General features: G+C 42.9%; 1 protein-coding gene across 1 annotated transcript; it reads left to right on the top strand.

Annotated features, from left to right (window-relative positions):
- Positions 1-9,337: 9,337 nt before the first annotated feature.
- Positions 9,338-13,296, top strand: LOC309336646 (uncharacterized protein). Its single transcript, XM_081852727.1, has one exon. The coding sequence runs from the start codon at positions 9,930-9,932 to the stop codon at positions 12,051-12,053; it is 2,124 nt and encodes a 707-aa protein (XP_081708853.1). The 5' UTR covers positions 9,338-9,929; the 3' UTR covers positions 12,054-13,296.
- The last annotated feature ends 8,822 nt before the right edge of the window (positions 13,297-22,118 follow it).

Genomic DNA, 22,118 nt, shown 5'->3' with positions numbered 1-22,118 from the left:
AAAACACATCGCCTATTTTTTTTTTTTTATGTGTTGAGGTGTGTGTGCACATCTGAAGGCAATCCTGTTTAGGAAAGTTTTTAATTTTGATGTTTTATTGTGTTTTTAATATTCTGTTGGGGAAAACCCAGCCAGATGGGCGGGATATAAATAAAGGATGATGATGATGATGATGAAGATGATGATGAAGATGATGATGCACGGCTCCAGCCAGCAGAGGGCAGGTGCAGAGACTGGCAGATCGCCTGGGGAAAATGCACTTTGCACTTTCCTAGGAATCCCATCAAAGCTCCTCCTCTTGCTCCCTCCTTCCTTCCCGCCCTTTCTCAATCTCTCTTTCTCTTTTTATGCCAGATCCCTGGTGTAGGCATGAAATCTGCAGCCGTCCTTGCAAATACAATAAACTGTAAGTAAGGAGCCTTCCTCCCCCTTTTCCAATAGGGCCTCGGCGCGTTTTATTTGACATTTCAAGCAATGCTAGATGCGCGGGAAACTGGGTGGATGCCGCTTCCAAAATTAAAACTCGGCTGCAAACCATCAACCAGCTGTTACGGAAGGGGGGGGCATGCCTTCTTCACCTTCTTCTTCGCTACAATATATCAATTTATTTCCAATTGTCAATGTCAAAAGGGACTAAAATCTATAAAATTCATAGAAAATCAACGTGCCAGTTTGCTCAATTTCTCTAGGACTCCATCACACCTCCTATGTCCAGCATAATCCCTCCAGCAAGGTGTCAAGACCCTAATCCTTTCAAATTGCTCTGATCAGCCTTTCCTCCAGGCAATGTCAGGTGACAGACTATGCATATTTGGGACTATTGTTTTCTCATCCCCAGGAAGTGTTTATCTGTGCATATCTCCAGCTCTGCATATTCCCCCCTCCCTCCTCCATATGTTAATCTGTGTAACCCAACCTCCCTTTAATATATTCATGATGTAATCTGTGTAACCAAACCTCTCTTTAATATATTCATGACGTGTTTTGCACTGTATTCTGGGACATGGAGGGAGTTTCAAAAACTCATGTCACCCCTTTCTCACTGTTCAATCTCGCCTTGAACCTGTTGCGCAATAAACTTGGATCTTCTGCAGTTTGCTCCTGTCTCCGGCTGAGCTCATTTTCCTCCGCAGGGACCCACGGACTTAGTCCGATGAGCTGGGTGGCAGAGTAGCCTCACACCCAGATTTTTGCCGTAACAGTTGGCGCCCCAACGTGGGGCATGCGGTTCTCCCGCGTTGCTGACCGGGGGCCCCGAAATCTTCAGCCGGCACCAGGCCATTTTGCCTGGGAAGATCCTTTGGACCCCCGGCCATCTTCCGGGCGGTAATCGAAAGCCCCAGGAGTTCAGCCGGGGAGCAAAGAGGGATCCAGCCGGCTTATCATCATAGAAGACACGTGAGTATAAGGAAAAGGAAAAATCCAGTGCACTGGTGGGAAAGGGGTGGAAATCTCCTGGCAACTGAATTCTCTGCCCTCCTCTCTATCGCTCCTTCTCGCCTGTCTCTTGGTCCAATTGGTGAGAGAGACCGTGGACTGCTGCTCGACCCGAAAGGGGGGTTCTGAGCTCTATCTCTTTCTCTAAAAACCCTCCAGCCAGCCGCACCAATTGGGAGTCCGAAAGTAAGACGGAGAGACCCGACTTGAAAGATAGCCGACTCTCCGCAACGGGTATCCCAGTTGAAAGCAAGGGGTTGGAGTTCTTTTTCCGAACTTCCCGAGCGTCCTTCCTAGGGGGCAGGAAGTGGTCTTGCTTTCTGTATCAATCCCAGCCGCACTGGTCGGTGCCACGTAACACGTGTATCGTGCGTGAGCCCGCTTCCAAAAGCAAGGGGGATTTTCGGTTCAAAACTCTATCCAGGGATCACCCGATCTGGCACCGCATGGCGCGGGCGTTCAGTAGGACCCCTTTTCCTGAGATTGACGATAGGTAGGAGGTTGCCAGGAGGGATAGCCCATGAGGAATTGGGCGGAATCGGCAGAGTGGAAAAGGACCCCAGGTTATTGACTAAGGAAATAGGAAGGAATACCGGATAGCTAGAGCTCTTTAAAAACCCTCTAAGGAAGTTGCCAAGCGACTAAAGACCCCTCTTTACTATGAATCCTGTATTAAGTATATCAATCTCCTAGATATACCAATCCTTACCGCCCTTTCTCTTCCCTCTTTCTGTCTAGACACGCGTAAAACATAAAATGGGTACCCAGGCTTCCAAACGCGAGCGGGCTCACTCTGGGAAGAAGGCTTCTAGAAAGCCATCTCAGTCTCAGAAGGACCCTGACTCTCCTCTCCAATTTGTCATCACGTATTGGAAGACGATTCCTGGCCACAAATTATTATCGAAGCAAAATTAGAACCTCTGTTCTGAAATCTGGCCCGCCAGCACCGCCTCCGCCAAGCCCGAATTGCGTTGGCCGGCTGGTTAACTGGTGGTGTTTGAAGAGGCAAGGAGGCTCTTAAAACCATGTGGGACCTTCCTACTAATTTCACTTAATGAAGCTAAAGGAAGCAGCCCAACTCCTTGCAATAACCAACTAAAGGATGAGAGTATATATGTTTACATGTTGTCTGTTATGTGTGTTGTGTGTTAATACATATATGAGAATATGTGTGTTTACATGTTGTCTGTTATGTGTGTTGTCTGTTCCTTCTGTCTCTGACAGACTGCCTTTCTTAAGCGCGCATAGTTTAAACTGCAAGCTTGCTTCAAAATTTTAAATTTAAGGAAGCTATGCTGGACCTTATCAGTCCTAAATAAGACAAAATGAGAATGAAGGGTGCAAATGTTTACCCCACCTCTTGCTTTGCTGCAACTTTTCAGATCGTGAGTCTACAGTCTATTTTGGAATGTGAATGTTTCTAATGTGAATTAGATGTTTCTGCTGCAAAAGCGTAGGTGAGCACCACTGCTCTCTCAAGCTAAAATGCAGTGTATTTATTTCATGAAGCACATGCCTATGAAAGTATGGTCTTCCTTCTAAGAAAATATCTGAGTCCAGTTTTAACTTTGATTTGGTTGGACAGAAGAGTTATTGTAAGGCTCCTGATATCAGGCCTCTTTTCTTAGAAAATGCCCCCCCTTGTTTCATTCTGTCTCTTTCAGGTTTTTTTCCTTTTTCTCTTCTTCTGTGCCAGGTAAATTTACTTCCGAGTAAGCTTCCTTTAAAGGAAACTGCAAAAGGGGGGGGGGCATAGATTAGGCTTAAAATTTTCACTTTTGTATTCCCTTTAAATCAAATCTATGGCTGTTTTAACTATGCTTTATAAGAGATCCTCTCCCTATCTTAAGAAAATGTTCACTTCAATCTTTCTTTAAAGATCATTTGTCTAGGAACTTGCACTCTAAGGAACTTGCACGTCTAAGGAAGTAAACTCAAACTAATCTCAAGATCTGCTAAAGGGTTCTGTATAAAGTTAGGAATTTTTATTTTCCTCTTCCTTAGTACATGATAGGAGCACTGATTGTGCTCTCTTCCCCAGTAGTGCCTGTATACATAAGAATGTGTGTGTAGTACAAATCTTGCTGTGAAATCTTGCTGTGAACCCTATATTTTGGAGGGTTGGACTAGATGACCCCAGGGTCCCTTTCAACTCTCCCAATTTGTGGCTGTGTGGAAGGACATGTGTCCGCAAGCATCGCAGGGTAATTCTTAAATTCTGGTGTGGTGATGGAGTTGAAATTCAGCCTAGCTTTGCTCTCTAGTTTTAAAAGGTGAGAGGTGAAGCTGTGATGTTTTGAAGCACAACTGGTAATATCAAGCATTTGAGTGATTACAGTGTTTATCATTTTGTCTACTATTTAAAAATCAGACAAATACATATGGGCCTTGACCAATCCTGTAAATAAAGGGGCAGGAAAATTTTTGTCTGCAAATGGTAAGGCCGAAAAACTTAGAATGTTAAAAAATAATAATAAATAAAATAAAAATTCCTATGAATTCTGACTCTGGCCATTTCCCCCCATATATAAGGGCGTGGCATTGTTCCGCGAATGACCAGAGAGATATTAGCCCTTTCCTGTACATAAAGGAAGCAGTCCTTTTTGCTTGGGCTACAATTGCTAACTTTATTGAATACTTTAATTGCTCAGTTTCTCTTTTTTGTTTAAAAAATCTAACCCTATTTTTTAAATCTACTCCTTACCCTTCCCTTCTCTTATTCAAATTCTAATCTTATTCAAATTCTAATTTAGCCAAAAGATGACATTTTCAAAGTATAAAAGGTTTGCTGACATGAACTCTGCACATGCACAGAGGCTAGATCAGCTTAAAAAGAGAGAGAGAGAGAGAGAGAGAGAGGAAGGAGGGGGAACTGTAGAGGGGGGGAGAGGAGGTTTATGTTAAAACTTGGAACCATTGAGAGAAATCACCCTTAATGTGTCCCAAGTTTGAAATCTTAACATGCCAAATTCTTTTCACAGGTAAATATCAAAGAATTCCACCCCTCAATGGGATTTAAGTCACAGACTTTGTTTGTGTGCATTTTAGGAACAGCATTTCCTGACAGGCTTCTCACATGAAATAATTTTCCCTTTTAACAGGATATGTGAACAAAGTGTTTGTCCCTTTTTCCTCCCACAACAACTTTCTTTCTGTTCTGTGAAATCCCTGCTGTATTAGTGACTTCCATCTCTTCGTGGCTTTGACACTTTTAAAGTTACAAATAATCTGTTTCCATTTATTTAATCCGTTTTTCCATGATGTCTATGAAATTAATCGAAGCATAACCAAACATTGTTTGTGGAATGGTATTTGTTTACCTTTTGCCTGAGCATTTCTTATTAATTCTGTCATTTTGGCTAGTTCAAGGTACTTGCACAACTTTAAATTGCCATTAAGTCATTTCCCAGTATTTTGCTATTAACATTCTAGCCGATGTTGTCACATCAAGAAACACTCTTTTATTTTCATTGTTACTTCCGAAGCATAACCAAACATTGTTTGTGGAATGGTATTTGTTTACCTTTTGCCTGAGCATTTCTTATTAATTCTGTCATTTTGGCTAGTTCAAGGTACTTGCACAACTTTAAATTGCCATTAAGTCATTTTCCAGTATTTTGCTATTAACATTCTAGCCGATGTTGTCACATCAAGAAACACTCTTTTATTTTCATTGTTACTTCAGATTTCTTAAAATTCTGTGTCTTAGCATTTATTTATTTTGGTTCCTCATAGGTCATTGTGTGTGTGTGTTTGTGTGTGTGTTTTATTATTATTTTAACTGTGTCTTTTAAGTCCACCCTGCCCTTACAGGATATCATTTCTACAAGTGTGTTATTACAGATCCAATGAAAAGCTTCGCTACCACGAGACTTATTACCTGCAACAACAACAGACACAGTTTTCAAAGTGGCCACAGCAATTTCTTTCAAAGGGGAGGAGTTGAATTGCAAGGAGATTTTTTGACTTTTATATTCAACTGATATTTAATTAGTTTGTTGTGTATTATGTGTTATTATGTAAGAATGTTGAAATGTGTTTGACAGTGTTATTTCCACAAAGGGAGGAATTTGTGTGTGTGTGTGTGTAATTGTCTTATGTTTAATGTATACTGCCTTATTCCTTATACCCCAATGGAGGATTTTCATACACTTTATGCTTTCTAATGGATCAAGCTATTGTGTAGTTCAATGTTTAGATAACCACATTTCGCTGTCCCACCTGGCACACTGCCAACCTTCCCTACCCATTTTAAAATGTGTTAAAACTCGCTTTACCAAGGAGAAGCTTCAGGAAGGTGTATATGCCTTGATTTAGCAGGAATGATCCATTATAGAGTTAAATTGACTTATTTGGACAAGTGCCCTTTTAAGAATGGTTTTCTTTTAACAGATTGGTTTGAAGAGTTGAGAACCATGGGGAAAGATAAATTCAAATTGGACTCAGTTTGAATTGGGCAAGTGTATCCAGGCTGCAATTAGCTTTTGGTCCTTAAAGTGCAAGTGCGCAACTTCCCATGACTGCAAGACCAATAATAAAACCCCCATAGGAAGCCAAGGCAAGGACATTTCCCTCAGGACGTGCCCGAACCTATGGCAGCTGTGGTGAGTGCCAGGCAACATGGTTAATATGAAAGCCCTAAGTGGATTCACCAGGGATTGCCACTACTGTGAGACCACAGAAAAGCTACCTTGACACCTGAGAACACAAAAATGGCGGGGGACAAAGCAAACTGCATTTTTTTCAGTCAGTAGTGGACCTTCCTGCTAAATGTAAAGCATAGACCACTATTGAACAAAATACAACAGGTGTCCTTTTTGCACTACTATACTTGCAAATGGCCTTAAGAGGCATGATTTGCAAGTCCCCTTCAGGTTTGCACAAACCCACACATCTAGTACGATAGATACAAAGTTATTATTTAGTGCATATCTATATAACGTAAACATACATTGTCTTGGTCCGTGTTGCTCCCTCCTTTGTTGCCCTGCTCAACCCACCTCCTTTTCCATTAGGGCCTATTCCCACTCACACAGCACCCCTACCTTCACCGAGATTTAGGGTGCGGAGAAAAGATTTGCAAGTTCTTACAGAACTTTAATGCAAATCTATCTCCGAATGGGGGACTGTTACGGAAGGGGGGGGGCATGCCTTCTTCACCTTCTTCTTCGCTACAATATATCAATTTATTTCCAATTGTCAATGTCAAAAGGGACTAAAATCTATAAAATTCATAGAAAATCAACGTGCCAGTTTGCTCAATTTCTCTAGGACTCCATCACACCTCCCCTGTCCAGCATAATCCCTCCAGCAAGGTGTCAAGACCCTAATCCTTTCAAATTGCTCTGATCAGCCTTTCCTCCAGGCAATGTCAGGTGACAGACTATGCATATTTGGGACTATTGTTTTCTCATCCCCAGGAAGTGTTTATCTGTGCATATCTCCAGCTCTGCATATTCCCCCCTCCCTCCTCCATATGTTAATCTGTGTAACCCAACCTCCCTTTAATATATTCATGATGTAATCTGTGTAACCAAACCTCTCTTTAATATATTCATGACGTGTTTTGCACTGTATTCTGGGACATGGAGGGAGTTTCAAAAACTCATGTCACCCCTTTCTCACTGTTCAATCTCGCCTTGAACCTGTTGCGCAATAAACTTGGATCTTCTGCAGTTTGCTCCTGTCTCCGGCTGAGCTCATTTTCCTCCGCAGGGACCCACGGACTTAGTCCGATGAGCTGGGTGGCAGAGTAGCCTCACACCCAGATTTTTGCCGTAACACAGCCAAGGAAAAAATCTTGAGTTCAGACCATCGGTTAACCGTTCACCTCGCTCAGCGCTGCCTGCGCGGACTGGCAGCGGCTCTCCTTCCGTGTGTGTGTGTTTGTCTGCCCCCCTTTTGCATGCAAAGTGTGTCCCTCTGCCCATGATCTGTGGTCTCTTCCGTTGCAAACGAAGCGAGATTCCCTCGGGGTTCAAAAGGGCGAGCTGCTTCAGTAGGATCGAAGGAAGCTGACTTGCATCCCTTGGCTCAACTAGTATTGGCTGCACTGGCCGGCAGGGGCTGTCCGGGGAAAGGAGGCAGCCGCTGATATCCCAAACCCCCACTCAGCCCCAAGGGGAGGTGTGAGGAGTGCAGAGTGCCTTTGAAGGCAAAGGAGATCCCATGACAGGAAGGGAGAAGGAGGAAGGGAATGCAGAGCAGGAGAGGGGGCTTTGGAGTGGAAGAAAAATTCCCTATTAGAGGGATAATTCCTCTTGAAACCTTGGCTTCCTCCTCCTCCTCCTCCTCCTCCTCCTTCTTCTTCTTCTTCCTCCTCCTCTTCCTCTTCCTCTTCCTCTTCCTCTTCTTCCTGCCCTGTTATTATTATTATTATTCCTGGGCGAAGGTTTGAATTTGCTTTTAGAGGTGCTGCCTGACTGGATTTAAGAAAAGAAGCTTAAAAAACTAAAGCCATCTCCAAGGTCTCTTTCCTCCCCTCCACCTGGCCTTCTGCTGCAGAGACTAACAGGAAAAGCTAAAAATAACTTTCTTCTTTGTCAAAAAATATTTAAAAATTGTCCAGTAGCACCTTAGAGACCAACGACCAGCTAAGTTTGTTTGTTGTTGTTGTTTAGTCACTTCCGACTCTTCGTGACCCCCTGGACCAGAGCACACCGGGCACTCCTGTCTTCCACTGCTTCCCGCAGTTTGGTCAAACTCATGTTGGCAGCTTTGAGAACACTGTCCAGCCATCTCGTCCTCTGTCGTCCCCTTCTCCTTGTGCCCTCCGTCTTTCCCAACATCAGGGTCTTTTCCAGGGAGTCTTCTCTTCTCATGAGGTGGCCAAAGTATTGGAGCCTCAGCTTCAGGATCTGTCCTTCCAGTGAGCACTCAGGGCTGATTTCCTTAAGAATAGATAGCTTGGATCTTCTTGCAGTCCATGGGACTCTCAAGAGTCTCCTCCAGCACCGTAATTCAAAAGCACCCATTCTTTGGCAATCAGCCTTCTTTATGGTCCAGCTCTCACTTCCATACATCACTATTGGGAAAACCATGGCTTTAACTATACGGACCTTTGTCGGCAAGGTGATGTCTCTCTTTTTAAGTTTGTTAGTTGGTCTCTAAGGTGCTACTGGACAATTTTTTAATTTTTTTCTGACTACATCAGACCAACACCTACCTGAATCTTTCTTCTTTGTGTGAACAGAACTTTGTTTTGGGAACAGCCAACTTGACAGAAGAATTGTTTCAAAACAAAGAGAGATAGAGGGGGAGCGGAAGGCGTCGGGGTTTTTTGTAAGAAGAGAGAAAATAAAGATAAGAGAAAGAGTGACATAGTGGATATAGGAAAAATTATATATGAGAAAAAATAAAATTTGAAAAAAAAGGAATGCCAGCAGGCAGTGGCTTTAAGTGAAAAATTATGCCCTTATTAATACAAACATCCAGAAATCCCAAAGGGACTGCAAGGTTGTAGCTCTCAGACATGATATTTTATACCCCCTGAACTAACATATATTCATAAGCTTACCGGTCACATAATTAGAACACCTTTTCCCACAACAGTCATAACCTGCCCATATGATTTCCAACCAACCAGGAAATATTATTACTATTAATTAGATTTGTATACCGCCCTATAACTGCAGGTCTCAGAGCAGAATCCATTAGCTGTTCTTACAAACCCACGCTAACTTCTCATTAAGCTAATGTGCTGTTACCTATTTTTCAGTGTCCTGTTTATTATTTACTATATTCAATTAGATGCATACCAATATTGCTTTCAATATGTGTGAATAATATAGCAGTCATACTCGTGTCCTAAGCGGTTTTCGTGCAGTGAGGAAAGGGGAGAAAACTGAATTAAGGGAGGCAGCTAACTAGCCTTTAATCCTAACACAATCTTTTGTTTCTGGTTCAAACTCCTGATGTGGTGTTTTATTTTGTTTTTAAATCCTATGCAGTGGATGGGCAGGAGAGTGAGAATTATCAGGAGCTGCTTCTTTGGGAAGGAGCAAGTATAACATGAGGAGACAAATATTTAAAAATCAGCAGGAATGAAAAGAGAAGTGGAAGAAATTCTGAGCTGCTTGAGGTGTTGGTGCCCATGAATGCCAGCGCCCGCAAGAAGTTTTTGAACTGAACAGAAGGGAAGAGTATCCAGTCTTGGGGGAAATAGTGAAATATAAATTAAATAGACACTGCAGAACCCACAGAAGGGAGAAGACCATATAAATGAGGAGGAGCTTCAGTTGCAGTCCTGCCCTAAGGATAAGAGATTCCACACCTGGAAGAATGCTTATAAACGCATGAATGGTACAAAGAGTTTCAGTTGTAGTGAAAACCATACTTCACATCAAACTGTAGAGTAAGGGAAGAAACTGGAATATTTACTTCCTTTTTAAAATCTTTAACTCCTAGGATACCCACCTTTTCATTTTCCCCATAGTAGCCAATTTCTGACAGTCTTCTGAAGTGACATTGCGGAAAAACAGGTTGGAAGAGAAATGGCTGGAAAGAAAAGGGGTCGAAAGAGGAATGTGGGAAACCAGAGAAATAAAACCTCTGCTTCTCAGAGCACCAACGTCCGCAAACTCCCTGTTCCACAAGACCACAAGAGAAGAAGGGAAAAGTGCCCAGACTGTGGGAAGACATTCACATCTAAATCAAATTTAAACAGACACTGCAAAATCCACACAAGGGGGGAGATCTATAAATGCGAGGAGTGTGGAAAGAGCTTCAGTGAAAGGCAAGACCTTACTTCACATCAGAGAACTCACAGAGTTGAGAAGCGATACGAATGTGTGGAGTGTGGAAAGAGCTTCAGTTGTATCAAAATCCTCACTATACATCAAAGAACTCACACAGGGGAGAAGCCATATCACTGTGTGGAGTGTGGAAAGAGATTCAGTCAAACAGGAGCCCTTACCATCCATCAAAGAATCCACACAGGGGAGAAGCCATATGATTGTATAGAATGTGGGAAGAGCTTCAGAGATGCTGGAAAACTTGCGGTGCACCTAAGAACCCACACAGGGCTGAAGCCATATGAATGTATGGAGTGTGGAAAACGCTTCGCTCAGAGAGGAGCCCTTAACATACATCAGAGAACCCACACAGGTGAGAAACCATATGAATGCCTGGTGTGTGGAAAGTGCTTCTGTCAGAAAGGAGCCCTTACTGTCCATGAAAGGAGCCACACTGGGGAGAAACCATATGAATGCATGGAGTGTGGGAAAAGCTTCAGTCAACAGGCACACCTCATTTTACATCAGAGAACACACAAGGGGGAGAAACCATATAAATGTAAGGAATGTGGAAAGAGCTTCTCTTGTACTTCAGTACTCAACAAACATCAAACAATCCACACAGCGTCGAGGCCCTTTGAATGTGTGGAGTGTGGAAAGAAATTCAGAAACAGGAGCTATCTAACTAGACATTTAAAAATACACAGAGGGCTAAAACCATATAAATGTTTGGAATGTGGAAAGAATTTCGGCCATAGCGGAAGCCTTGTTCTCCATCAAAGAATCCATACAGGGGAGAAACCATATAAATGTATGGAGTGTGGGAAGAACTTCCGTTGCAGTGGAAGCCTTAGTTCCCATCAAATCAGTCATACAGGGGAGAAGCCGTATGGGTGTGTAGAATGCGGAAGGAGGTTCAAATATAGCTCAAATCTTTTCCAGCATAAAATGGCTCATGCAGGTTTGAAGCCATATGAATGCGATAAGTGTGGGAAAAGCTTCAGCCAGAGACAACTCCTTACTGTACATCAAAGAAGCCATACAGGGGAGAAACCTTTTGAATGCACGCAGTGTGGAAAGAGCTTCAGTAAGAAACACTATCTTACTATACATCTAAGAATCCACACAGGGGAGAAACCATATAAATGTGTTGAGTGTGGAAGGAGCTTTGCCGTTGGCAGCTCTCTTTCTCTTCATGAGAGAACCCACACAGGGGAGAAGCCATATAAATGTGAGGAGTGTGGAAAGAGCTTCACTATAAAAGGAAACCTAACTACTCACGAAAGAATCCACACAGGCGTGAAACCATTTAAATGTGTCGAATGTGGAAAGTGCTTCAGTTGCAGCGGAACCCTTAAGAAGCATCAAAGAATCCACACAGGAGTGAAGCCATATAAATGTGAGGAGTGTGGAAAGAGCTTCAGCCAAGCAGGAAGTCTTTCTACCCATCAAAGAACCCATGCAGGGGCGATGCCGTATGAATGCAAGGAGTGTGGAAAGAGCTTTTGTCTTAAATCACTTCTTGCTCAACATCAAAGAACCCACACAGGGGAAAAGCCATTTAAATGTGAGGAGTGTGGAAAGAGCTTCACTATAAAAGGAAACCTAACTGCACACAAAAGAATCCACACAGGCGTGAAACCATTTAAATGTGTAGAATGTGGAAAGTGCTTCGGTTGCAGTGGAAGCCTTAAGAAGCATCAAAGAATCCACACAGGAGCGAAGCCATATAAATGTGAGGAGTGTGGAAAGAGCTTCAGCCGAACAGGAAGTCTTACTAAGCATCAAAGAACCCATACAGGGGCGAAGCCGTATGAATGCAAGGAGTGTGGAAAGAGCTTTCATCTTAAATCAAATCTTGCTCAACATCAAAGAAACCACTAAGGGGAGAAACTTTACACACGTGTGTGATTAAATCCTTTTCTTAATAAGGCCTCTTTTTTAAAAAATGTATTTTTATTGAAGCTGTAAAGAAGAGATACAAAGATTAGTATCAAATACAAAATATCTTTTTAAAATACAAAAAGGCAAAAGAAAAAGAAAGAAAGAAGGGAGGGATTCCAATTCCTTCTTTGTCAGCTATATATAAACAATTATTCAAAATTTTCACTCCAAAATTATACTTTCCATAAACCTGTATATTGTTCAATCTCCAAACCTAGATATCACAAGTTCATTCCCCCCACCCACAAAAAGCCCATAAGGGGTTTCCAATAATTATTAAATAAGAATGATTTTTCTGTGATTAAGCACGTCAGCTTTGCTATCTCAGCCAAGTCCAGTAATTTCCACAACGCTTCCTCCATAGCAGGTAATGTTAAATCTTTCCATCTTTCTGCATAATAAAAGTCTTGCTGCTATAATCATGTAGTCAAATAATCGTCCACAATCATTTTCTAATTGCATATCCATTAGTTCTGGAAGGAAATGGTCTTGCTTCAATTGAACATTAACTTCTAAAATCTTCTGCATCAATTGATATATTTGTATTTATTAGCGTTTTTACATTTTGTTAGGGGGGGGGAATTAGGAGACCAAGTCTTACAGCAACATTTTGATACTAGGCTGAAAATGGTCGATACAGATGTAATTGTGCTGAAAGAGATTACCCTGAAGATTCCGCATAAGAGAGAAGACTAATTATTTTTTACAGGTAAACTGAAACAATAAAGAATCCAGCTTAGATGGGACATACCAGAGGGAATAATTTTTACTTCTGAAGAACAAAGATTTACGCGCAAATTTAAATCTGAAATTGAATAAACACAAATATAAGATGGGACCAGGAAATCACAGCAATCACAACAGAAAGTGGAGATTTGAAGATACAAAATTAGGTGATAAAGGAATGGACTAAGTAACTTGCTTAGCTATGGATATTTCATAATTTGAAGGGGGAAATTGCATGTAGAATTGTTTACAAGGAACACAGGGGAAAGGGTATAAACTATTTGAATAAAAAAGAACCTAGGTGAGGATTAACAGGACTGAAGAAAAGAGAGTGAGTTGTTTTATATATACATTCTCAACTCTGTTGATACTTTCTGGTGAACAAGGTATGTATGTTGGACTAACTTTGGTTGTAGACCTCCGTACCCCAAATGAAGAATAAGCAGCATTTTGTAAATGTGTTGCTTTACTTTGGTTATCTAAAACACTGGCTACTGGGATTGATAAAGTTGACACATTGCCATAGGTTTCTTCAGATCACAATCCAGTTATAGTGACTTTTAAAAAGAAAAAAATGGTTTCTTTAGATGGTGACTCAGTGAAATGTAGCTGCAACAGGAAACGGTTGTACAGGATTGCAAACAGAAGCTAAAATAATTCTTTGAGAATAATTCAGGTAAGGACATAGGGATGCAAATGGTTGGGGGTGCCAGCAAACCTTTTGTACAGCACAATTCTTTACTCAAAAAAAAGACAGGAAAAAAAGTACAAATAATTATGCCTGAGATTAGACAAGAGGGGAAATAGTTGGAATGGTCTCCAACTTAGACAAATATTACTTGGCAAATTAAGATGCCGCAAAGACAGTTTTCTATGCTTGCAATGTCTATCTTGCAGAAATGATAATTGAATTGTGCCATACATATTTTTTTATTTGCTAATAAACTGGGCAATGTTCGGTGTATAAGCTGTGGAAGGAGAGAGGAAAGCTATATTAAAATTGCAAGAAGGAAATGCTGTAATAACAGATAAGACCAATATGAAAAAAGCATTCCATCAATATTATTCTAAGTTGTATAAAGGTCGATTTCTTTTTTTGGAAAAAGAAGAAGATGAATACTTACAGAGACAGCATTTACCAAAGATTTCAATTTCTCGAAGACACATTGTGAATGGTCATATAACTATTCTGGAATTATCTGAGGCCATCAAGAAGGAAAAGCGCCAGATCAGCTATTGGCTTATTATTATAAATGTTTTGAAGATGAGTTTTCACAACCTTTGCAACGGACTATGAACAATATTTTACAGAGTGGTAAGGTACCAGATAGTAGAAGAGAGGCCAACATTACACTTATACCTAAAGAGGCTAATTTTTGTTGTTGTTTAGTCGTGTCCGACTCTTCGTGACCCCATGGACCAGAGCACGCCAGGCACTCCTGTCTTCCACTGCCTCCCACAGTATGGTTAAACTCATGCTGGTAGCTTCGAGAACACTGTCCAACCATATCATCCTCTGTCCCCTTCTCTTTGTGCCCTCCATCTTTCCCAACATCAGGGTCTCTTTTATATGCCTGTTTTTGTCCATGGAGTTTTCTTGGCAGGGATACTGGAGTGGCTTGCCGGTTCCTGCTCTAGGTGGATCACATTTAGTCCCAATGCCCCACTATGACCTGTCCGTCTTGGGTTGCTCTGCACGACATAGCTCATAGCTTCTCTTGAGTTATTCAAGCCCCTTTGCCACAACAAGGCAGTGATCCATGAAGGAGAAGAGGCTCATTAAATGGATGAAATTGATTTATACATCACAGACAGCCCAGATAATTGTTAATGGAGAATTGACAAAACCCTGTGAGATACAAAAGGGGACTAGACAAGGCTGGCTGTTTTACCTGTTCCTTTTCATTTTGGTCTTGGACGTTTTGCTTAGACACATTAGGCAAGATGGGAAAATGATAGAGATAAAGATTTAAAATGGAACTTTTAAGCTACAGACCTTTGCTGATGCTTGTTTTGCAGTGACAGAATGGCTTCAATACCATCAATTAAAATTAAATGTTTAAATTAGCTAGGCAAAATGGTTTTATGAACCAGAGTTCACAATTTGAAAGGGATCTGATAGAAAAGGCGGATAAAAAGACTTGGTAAAGACCAAAGACAGACAGACGACGAGCATGTTGTTGCAAAAATGTATCAGCATTTGTTGAAATCTGAAATGCAAGAAGCAGCTAAGTAAGGCATGCATGATTAAGTGGGCAAAAAATGGTTATAATATACAGATGGAACAGTGGCAACATCTGGACCAAAGGGTCAAAATTTACAAGAGAAATTTTATAAAATGAGGTTCTGTTGGTATTTAAAACCTGTGAAATAACTTGGAAAGTAGAAAGGAGTTCCAAATGTTTGTTGGAAGTTTGAAAAATAAGGGACATTTTACTGTGCTTGGTGGAAATGTAAAAAAGCTTACTAAGACTACTTTGAGCCAATTTGGTGACCCAGCGGGGCCGTTGTGTTCAAGGTTTGCATAGGGGGCTCAAAACCTCGCGGAGTTCCCATGGTTGTAATTAAGAAATGTCCACTTGTTATTAATAAAATTTTGATAGATCCTAAAGGGAAGTATTCTGTGCTTTTTTCCTAGGGGAAGCAGGGGTTATGCATACCCCTAAACATTTTGTGAATCAAAGTTTGGCCTCATTGAGGGGCAGTATTTTTCAATATGAGTAGGAAAGTGAGAGTGCCCCTGGACATTTTTTTAGGGGGGAAAGCAGTGGAAGTATGTGCATGTAAATGGAACACTGTTAACTGAACAACTTGCCTTTTGCTCAGTGTACTCCTGGATCTCCGAGCCGATCAATTTTTTAAAGAACACTCTGCAAGTGTTACAATCCATTCCAACCAGTACTATTATCTTAGGAGGTGACTTCAGTGTTTGTTGCAATCAGGCTACGGGCAGCAGTCAGTGGCGTAGCGTGGGGGGTGCAGGGGGGGCCGGCCGCACCGGGCGCAACATCTGGGGGGCGCTCGCTGCCTCTGGAGACGCCGAAGAGCCTTGGGCGCAGGCTGTAGCAGAGCCCCATGTCTCGCGGAACCGACGAGCTGTGCGCGCGTCTGGGCTGAAGGCGTCCGGCAGGCAGCAGCTCTCAGCGCTCGCCGCGGTCCCCGCGCGTCAGGGCCGCAGAGGGCGCGCCAGGCAGCCCCTCCTCACAGCCCCACTGTTGCCGCTGCTGCAGCAGCTGCTGGGCCATTTTGCATTTTCCTCGCCTCTCTGCCCTCCTCCTCCTCTGGTCAAGCGTCGTTGTTTGGGCGGCAGCGCCAGCGGCAACTTGCCTCAGATCACCTGACACGGACCCGCCACTGCCGCCGTGGCTACCTTACCGTAAATACCCCAGCCCAGGCAGCAGCAAGAAGAAGCTGGCAGCGGCGGCAGGTTAGGGGTTAGGGGCGCAAATTACTTGCCTTGCCCCGGGTGCTGACAACCCACGCTACGCCGCTGGCAGCAGTGGCTGCTGTTCCTGCATCATCCAGCGAGAGCAAACTGAATGATCTTCTGTCTTTGACCTCCTGGACATGTGCTGAGTGCTACACCCCAAAGATGTACCACCCCTAAAGGTTCATAATTCTTACTCTTGTATTGACCACATTATCTTTACATAAAGCACTATGGGAGAGAGGGCAAGATGAGGAACTAGACCTCATCATTGTATCTGAGCATGCTCCAATCTTTTTTTCTCTGACAATTAAATATTTCACTAGAAGTAGGGACGCGGGTGGTCAAACCCACTGAGCCTCTTGGGCTTGTCGATTAGAAGGTCGGCGGTTCGAATCCCCATGACAGAATGAGCTCCCGTTCTGTCCCAGCTCCTGTCAATCTAGCAGTTCGGAAGCACACCAGTGCAGAGAGATAAATAGGTACGGCTGCAGCGGGAAGGTAAATGGCATTTCCATGCACTCTAGTTTCCGTCATAGAAGAAGAAGAGTTTAGATTTGATATCCTGCTTTATCACTACCCAAAGGAGTCTCAAAGTGGCTAACGTTCTCCTTTCCCTTCCTCCCCCACAACAAACACTCTGTGAGGTGAGTGGGGCTGAGAGACTTCAGAGAAGTGTGACTGGCCCAAGGTCACCCAGCAGCTGCATGTGGAGGAGCGGAGACACGAACCCGGTTCCCCAGATTACGAGTCTACTGCTCTTAACCACTACACCACACTGGCTCCCAGAAGAGATTTAGTCATGCTGGTGTTGTAAATAAAAATATGCCCTTTTCCCTTATGGGGTATCCAAGAGTCCTTACATAGGTTCCCTATTGGTAGGAGAAAATAACAGAGGCCAACCACAGAATATTGAGAAGCAAAGCAGCTAGTAAGCTTGATCTTTATTGATCTGTTGCAACAGGGTACTCCCCTCACACGCAGGAGAGGAGGAGGACCCCCAAAATTGCTGTGCAAGGGCTTATAAAGACTTGAAATTCCCCTCCTGTAGATCAAGACCACCCCCAGAAACATTATGCATACATCACAGAAGGGGTGTAACCTAAGACCACCCCTCAGATAAGGCGGTCTAAAACAGAACATTTGCATGTTGTTTTCCCCTGTCACTTTGTTTATTTCCTGTCTGGCAGGTTACTTGATTGGATTTCTTGGGGAGCCTGGGCAGTCTTTTGTAATGATAAGGCTCACACCCTTATATCTGAAGAAGTGTGCATGCACACGAAAGCTCATACCAAGAACTGACTTAGTTGGTCTTTAAGGTGCTACTGGAAGGAATTTGTTTTGTTTTGACCCTTATTCAAACACAGATTAAGACAGGATTTGTGAAGGAAGAGACAATGGGTAGGCTTTTCCATTTTGACCATGCAGAGAAACATTTGCTCAGTTTAGGAATCAAAATGGTTCCAGGTTGGCTTTTCTGTGCTGATCTATGTACGTGTGGTTATGAACGTTGCCATATATCTAAGACCATAAAATTCCTATCACACTGGCCACATAACCCAGAAAGTTATCTGTGGACAAACGCCGGCTCCCTCGGCCTGAAAGTGAGATGAGGGCTGCAACCCCACAGTTGCCTTTGACTGGATTTAACCATCCAGGGGTCCTTTACCTTACCTTTTTACCTATTTCACTAGAAGTATTTGTCTACATAGAAGGAGTTTTATTATACAACTGCTTAAGTGCAAGGTTTTGGAGAAAGCATTTATGAGCTTAATTAAACACTTATATTTGAACTCATCAGAAATACTTCGGGTCAATGGCCATGTTACGGAAGGGGGGGGGCATGTCTTCTTCACCTTCTTCTTCGCTACAATATATCAATTTATTTCCAATTGTCAAAAGGGACTAAAATCTATAAAATTCATAGAAAATCAGCGTGCCAGTTTGCTCAATTACTCTAGGACTCCATCACATCTCCCCTGTCCAGCATAATCCCTCAAGCAAAGTGTCAAGACCTTAATCCTTTCAAATTGTTCTGATCAGCCTTTCCTCCAGACAATGTCAGGTGGCAGACTATGCATATTTGAGACCATTGTCTTTTCATCCCCAGGAAGTGTTTACCTGTGCATATCTCCAGCTCTGCATATTCCCCCCTCCCTCCTCCATATGTTAATCTGTGCAACCCCTACCTTACTGAACTGCTGATCTGTGTAACCCAACCTCCCTTTAATATATTCATGATGTAATCTGTGTAACCAAACCTCTCTTTAATATATTCATGACGTGTTTTGCACTGTATTCTGGGACATGGAGGGAGTTTCAAAAACTCATGTCACCCCTTTCTCACTGTTCAATCTCGCCTTGAACCTGTTGCGCAATAAACTTGGATCTTCTGCAGTTTGCTCCTGTCTCCGGCTGAGCTCATTTTCCTCCGCAGGGACCCACGGACTTAGTCCGATGAGCTGGGTGGCAGAGCAGCCTCGCACCCAGATTTTTGCCGTAACAGTTGGCGCCCAACGTGGGGCATGCGGTTCTCCCGCGTTGCTGACCGGGGGCCCTGAAATCTTCAGCCGGCACCAGGCCATTTTGCCTGGGAAGATCCTTTGGACCCCTGGCCATCCTCCGGGCGGTAATCAAAAGCCCCAGGAGTTCAGCCGGGGAGCAAAGAGGGATCCAGCCGGCTTATTCATCAATCCGGGGATCATCATAGAAGACATGTGAGTATAAGGAAAAGGAAAAATCCAGTGCACTGGTGGGAAAGGGGTGGAAATCTCCTGGCAACTGAATTCTCTGCCCTCCTCTCTATCGCTCCTTCTCGCCTGTCTCTTGGTCCAATTGGTGAGAGAGACCGTGGACTGCTGCTCGACCCGAAAGGGGGGTTCTGAGCTCTATCTCTTTCTCTAAAAACCCTCCAGCCAGCCGCACCAATTGGGAGTCCGAAAGTAAGACGGAGAGACCCGACTTGAAAGATAGCCGACTCTCCGCAATGGGTATCCCAGTTGAAAGCAAGGGGCTGGAGTTCTTCTTCCGAACTTCCCGAGCGCCCTTACGGAGGGGGCAGGAAGGGGTCTTGCTTTCTGTATCAATCCCAGCCGCACTGGTCGGTGCCACGTAACACGTGTATCGTGCGTGAGCCCGCTTCCAAAAGCAAGGGGGATTTTCGGTTCAAAACTCTATCCAGGGATCACCCGATCTGGCACCGCACGGCGCGGGCGTTCAGTAGGGCCCCTTTTCCTGAGATTGACGATAGGTAGGAGGTTGCCAGGAGGGATAGCCCATGAGGAATTGGGCAGGATCGGCAGAGTGGAAAAGGACCCCAGGTTATTGACTAAGGAAATAGGAAGGAATACCGGATAGCTAGAGCTCTTTAAAAACCCTCTAAGGAAGTTGCCAAGCGACTAAAGACCCCTCTTTACTATAAATCCCGTATTAAGTATATCAATCTCCTAGATATACCAATCCTTACCACCCTTTCTCTTCCCTCTTTCTGTCTAGACACGCGTAAAACATAAAATGGGTACCCAGGCTTCCAAACGCGAGCGGGCTCACTCTGGGAAGAAGGCTTCTAGAAAGCCATCTCAGTCTCAGAAGGACCCTGACTCTCCTCTCCAATTTGTCATCACGTATTGGAAGACGATTCCTGGCCACAAATTATTATCGAAGCAAAATTAGAGAACCTCTGTTCTGAAATCTGGCCTGCCAGCACCGCCTCCGCCAAGCCCGAATTGCGTTGGCCGGCTGGTTAACTGGTGGTGTTTGAAGAGGCAAGGAGGCTCTTAAAACCATGTGGGACCTTCCTACTAATTTCACTTAATGAAGCTAAAGGAAGCAGCCCAACTCCTTGCAATAACCAACTAAAGGATGAGAGTATATATGTTTACATGTTGTCTGTTATGTGTGTTGTGTGTTAATACATATATGAGAATATGTGTGTTTACATGTTGTCTGTTATGTGTGTTGTCTGTTCCTTCTGTCTCTGACAGACTGCCTTTCTTAAGCGCGCATAGTTTAAACTGCAAGCTTGCTTCAAAATTTAATTTTTAAGGAAGCCATGCTGGACCTTATCAGTCCTAAATAAGACAAAATGAGAATGAAAGGTGCAAATGTTTACCCCACCTCGTGCTCTGCCGCAACTTTTCAGATTGTGAGTCTACAGTCTATTTTGGAATGTGAATGTTTCTAATGTTTCTGGAATGTGAATGTTTCTAATGTGAATTAGATGTTTCTGCTGCAAAAGCGTAGTCGAGCACAACTGCTCTCTCAAGCTAAAATGCAGTGTATTTATTTCATGAAGCACATGCCTATGAAAGTATGGTCTTCCTTCTAAGAAAATATCTGAGTCCAGTTTTAACTTTGATTTGGTTGGACAGAAGAGTTATTGTAAGGCTCCTGATATCAGGCCTCTTTTCTTAGAAAATGCCCCCCCCCCGTTTCATTCTGTCTCTTTCAGGGTTTTTTTTTTCCTTTCTCTTCTTCTGTGCCAGGTAAATTTACTTCTGAGTAAGCTTCCTTTAAAGGAAACTGCAAAGGGGGGGGGCATAGATTAGGTTTACTATTCCTCTGCAAATTCAGGAAAAAATTGTCACTTTTGTATTCCCTTTAAATCAAATCTATGGCTGTTTTAACTATGCTTTATAAGAGATCCTCTCCCTATCTTAAGAAAATGTTCACTTCAATCTTTCTTTAAAGATCATTTGTCTAGGAACTTGCACTCTAAGGAACTTGCACGTCTAAGGAAGTAAACTCAAACTAATCTCAAGATCTGCTAAAGGGTTCTGTATAAAGTTGGGAATTTTTATTTTCTTCTTCCTTAGTACATGATAGGAGCACTGATTGTGCTCTCTTCCCCAGTAGTGCCTGTGTACATAAGTATGTGTGTGTAGTACAAATCTTGCTGTGAAATCTTGCTGTGAACCCTTTATTTTGGAGGGTTGGACTAGATGACCCCAGGGTCCCTTTCAACTCTCCCAATTTGTGGCTGTGTGGAAGGACATGTGTCCGCAAGCATTGCAGGGTAATTCTTAAATTCTGGTGTGGTGATGGAGTTGAAATTCAGCCTAGCTTTGCTCTTTAGTTTTAAAAAGGTGAGAGGTGAAGCTGTGATGTTCTGGCCATTTTTTCCCATATATAAGGGCGCGGCATTGTTCCACGAATGGCCAGAGGGATATTAGCCCTTTCCTGTACATAAAGGAAGCAGTCGCTTTGCTTGGGCTGAAATTGCTAGCTTTTGTTGGTGAATACTTCAATTGCTGAGTTTCTCTCTTTTGTTTTAAATCTAACCCTCTTTTAAAATCTACTTACCCTTCCCTTATTCAAATTCTAATTTTGCCAAAAGATGCAACATTTCAATAGTATAAAAGGTTTGCTGAGACATGAACTCCACACATGCACAGAGACTAGATCAGCAAGAAAAAAAAAAAAAAAGAGGATAGGAAAAGAAATGAGAGAGAGAGAGAGGAAGGAGGGGGAACTGTAGAGGGGGGGAGAGGAGGTTTATGTAAAACTTGGAACCATTGAGAGAAATCACCCTTAATGTGTCCCAAGTTTGAAATCTTAACATGCCAAATTCTTTTCACAGGTAAATATCAAAGAATTCCACCTCTCAATGGGATTTAAATCACAGACTTTGTTTGTGTGCATTTTAGGAACAGCATTTCCTGATAGGCTTCTCACATGAAATAATTTTCCCTTTTAACAGGATATGTGAACCCCGATAACAAAGTGTTTGTCCCTTTTTTCTCCCACAACAACTTTCTTTCTGTTCTGTGAAATCCCTGCTGTATTAACTTTCTTTCTGTTCTGTGAAATCCCTGCTGTATTAGTGACTTCCATCTCTTCGTGGCTTTGACACT

This window comes from Podarcis erhardii (genome assembly GCF_964252035.2).
Source record: "Podarcis erhardii genome assembly, chromosome: 2".
Lineage (NCBI taxonomy): Eukaryota > Metazoa > Chordata > Lepidosauria > Squamata > Lacertidae > Podarcis > Podarcis erhardii.
This window is presented reverse-complemented; position numbering and strand designations above follow the sequence as displayed.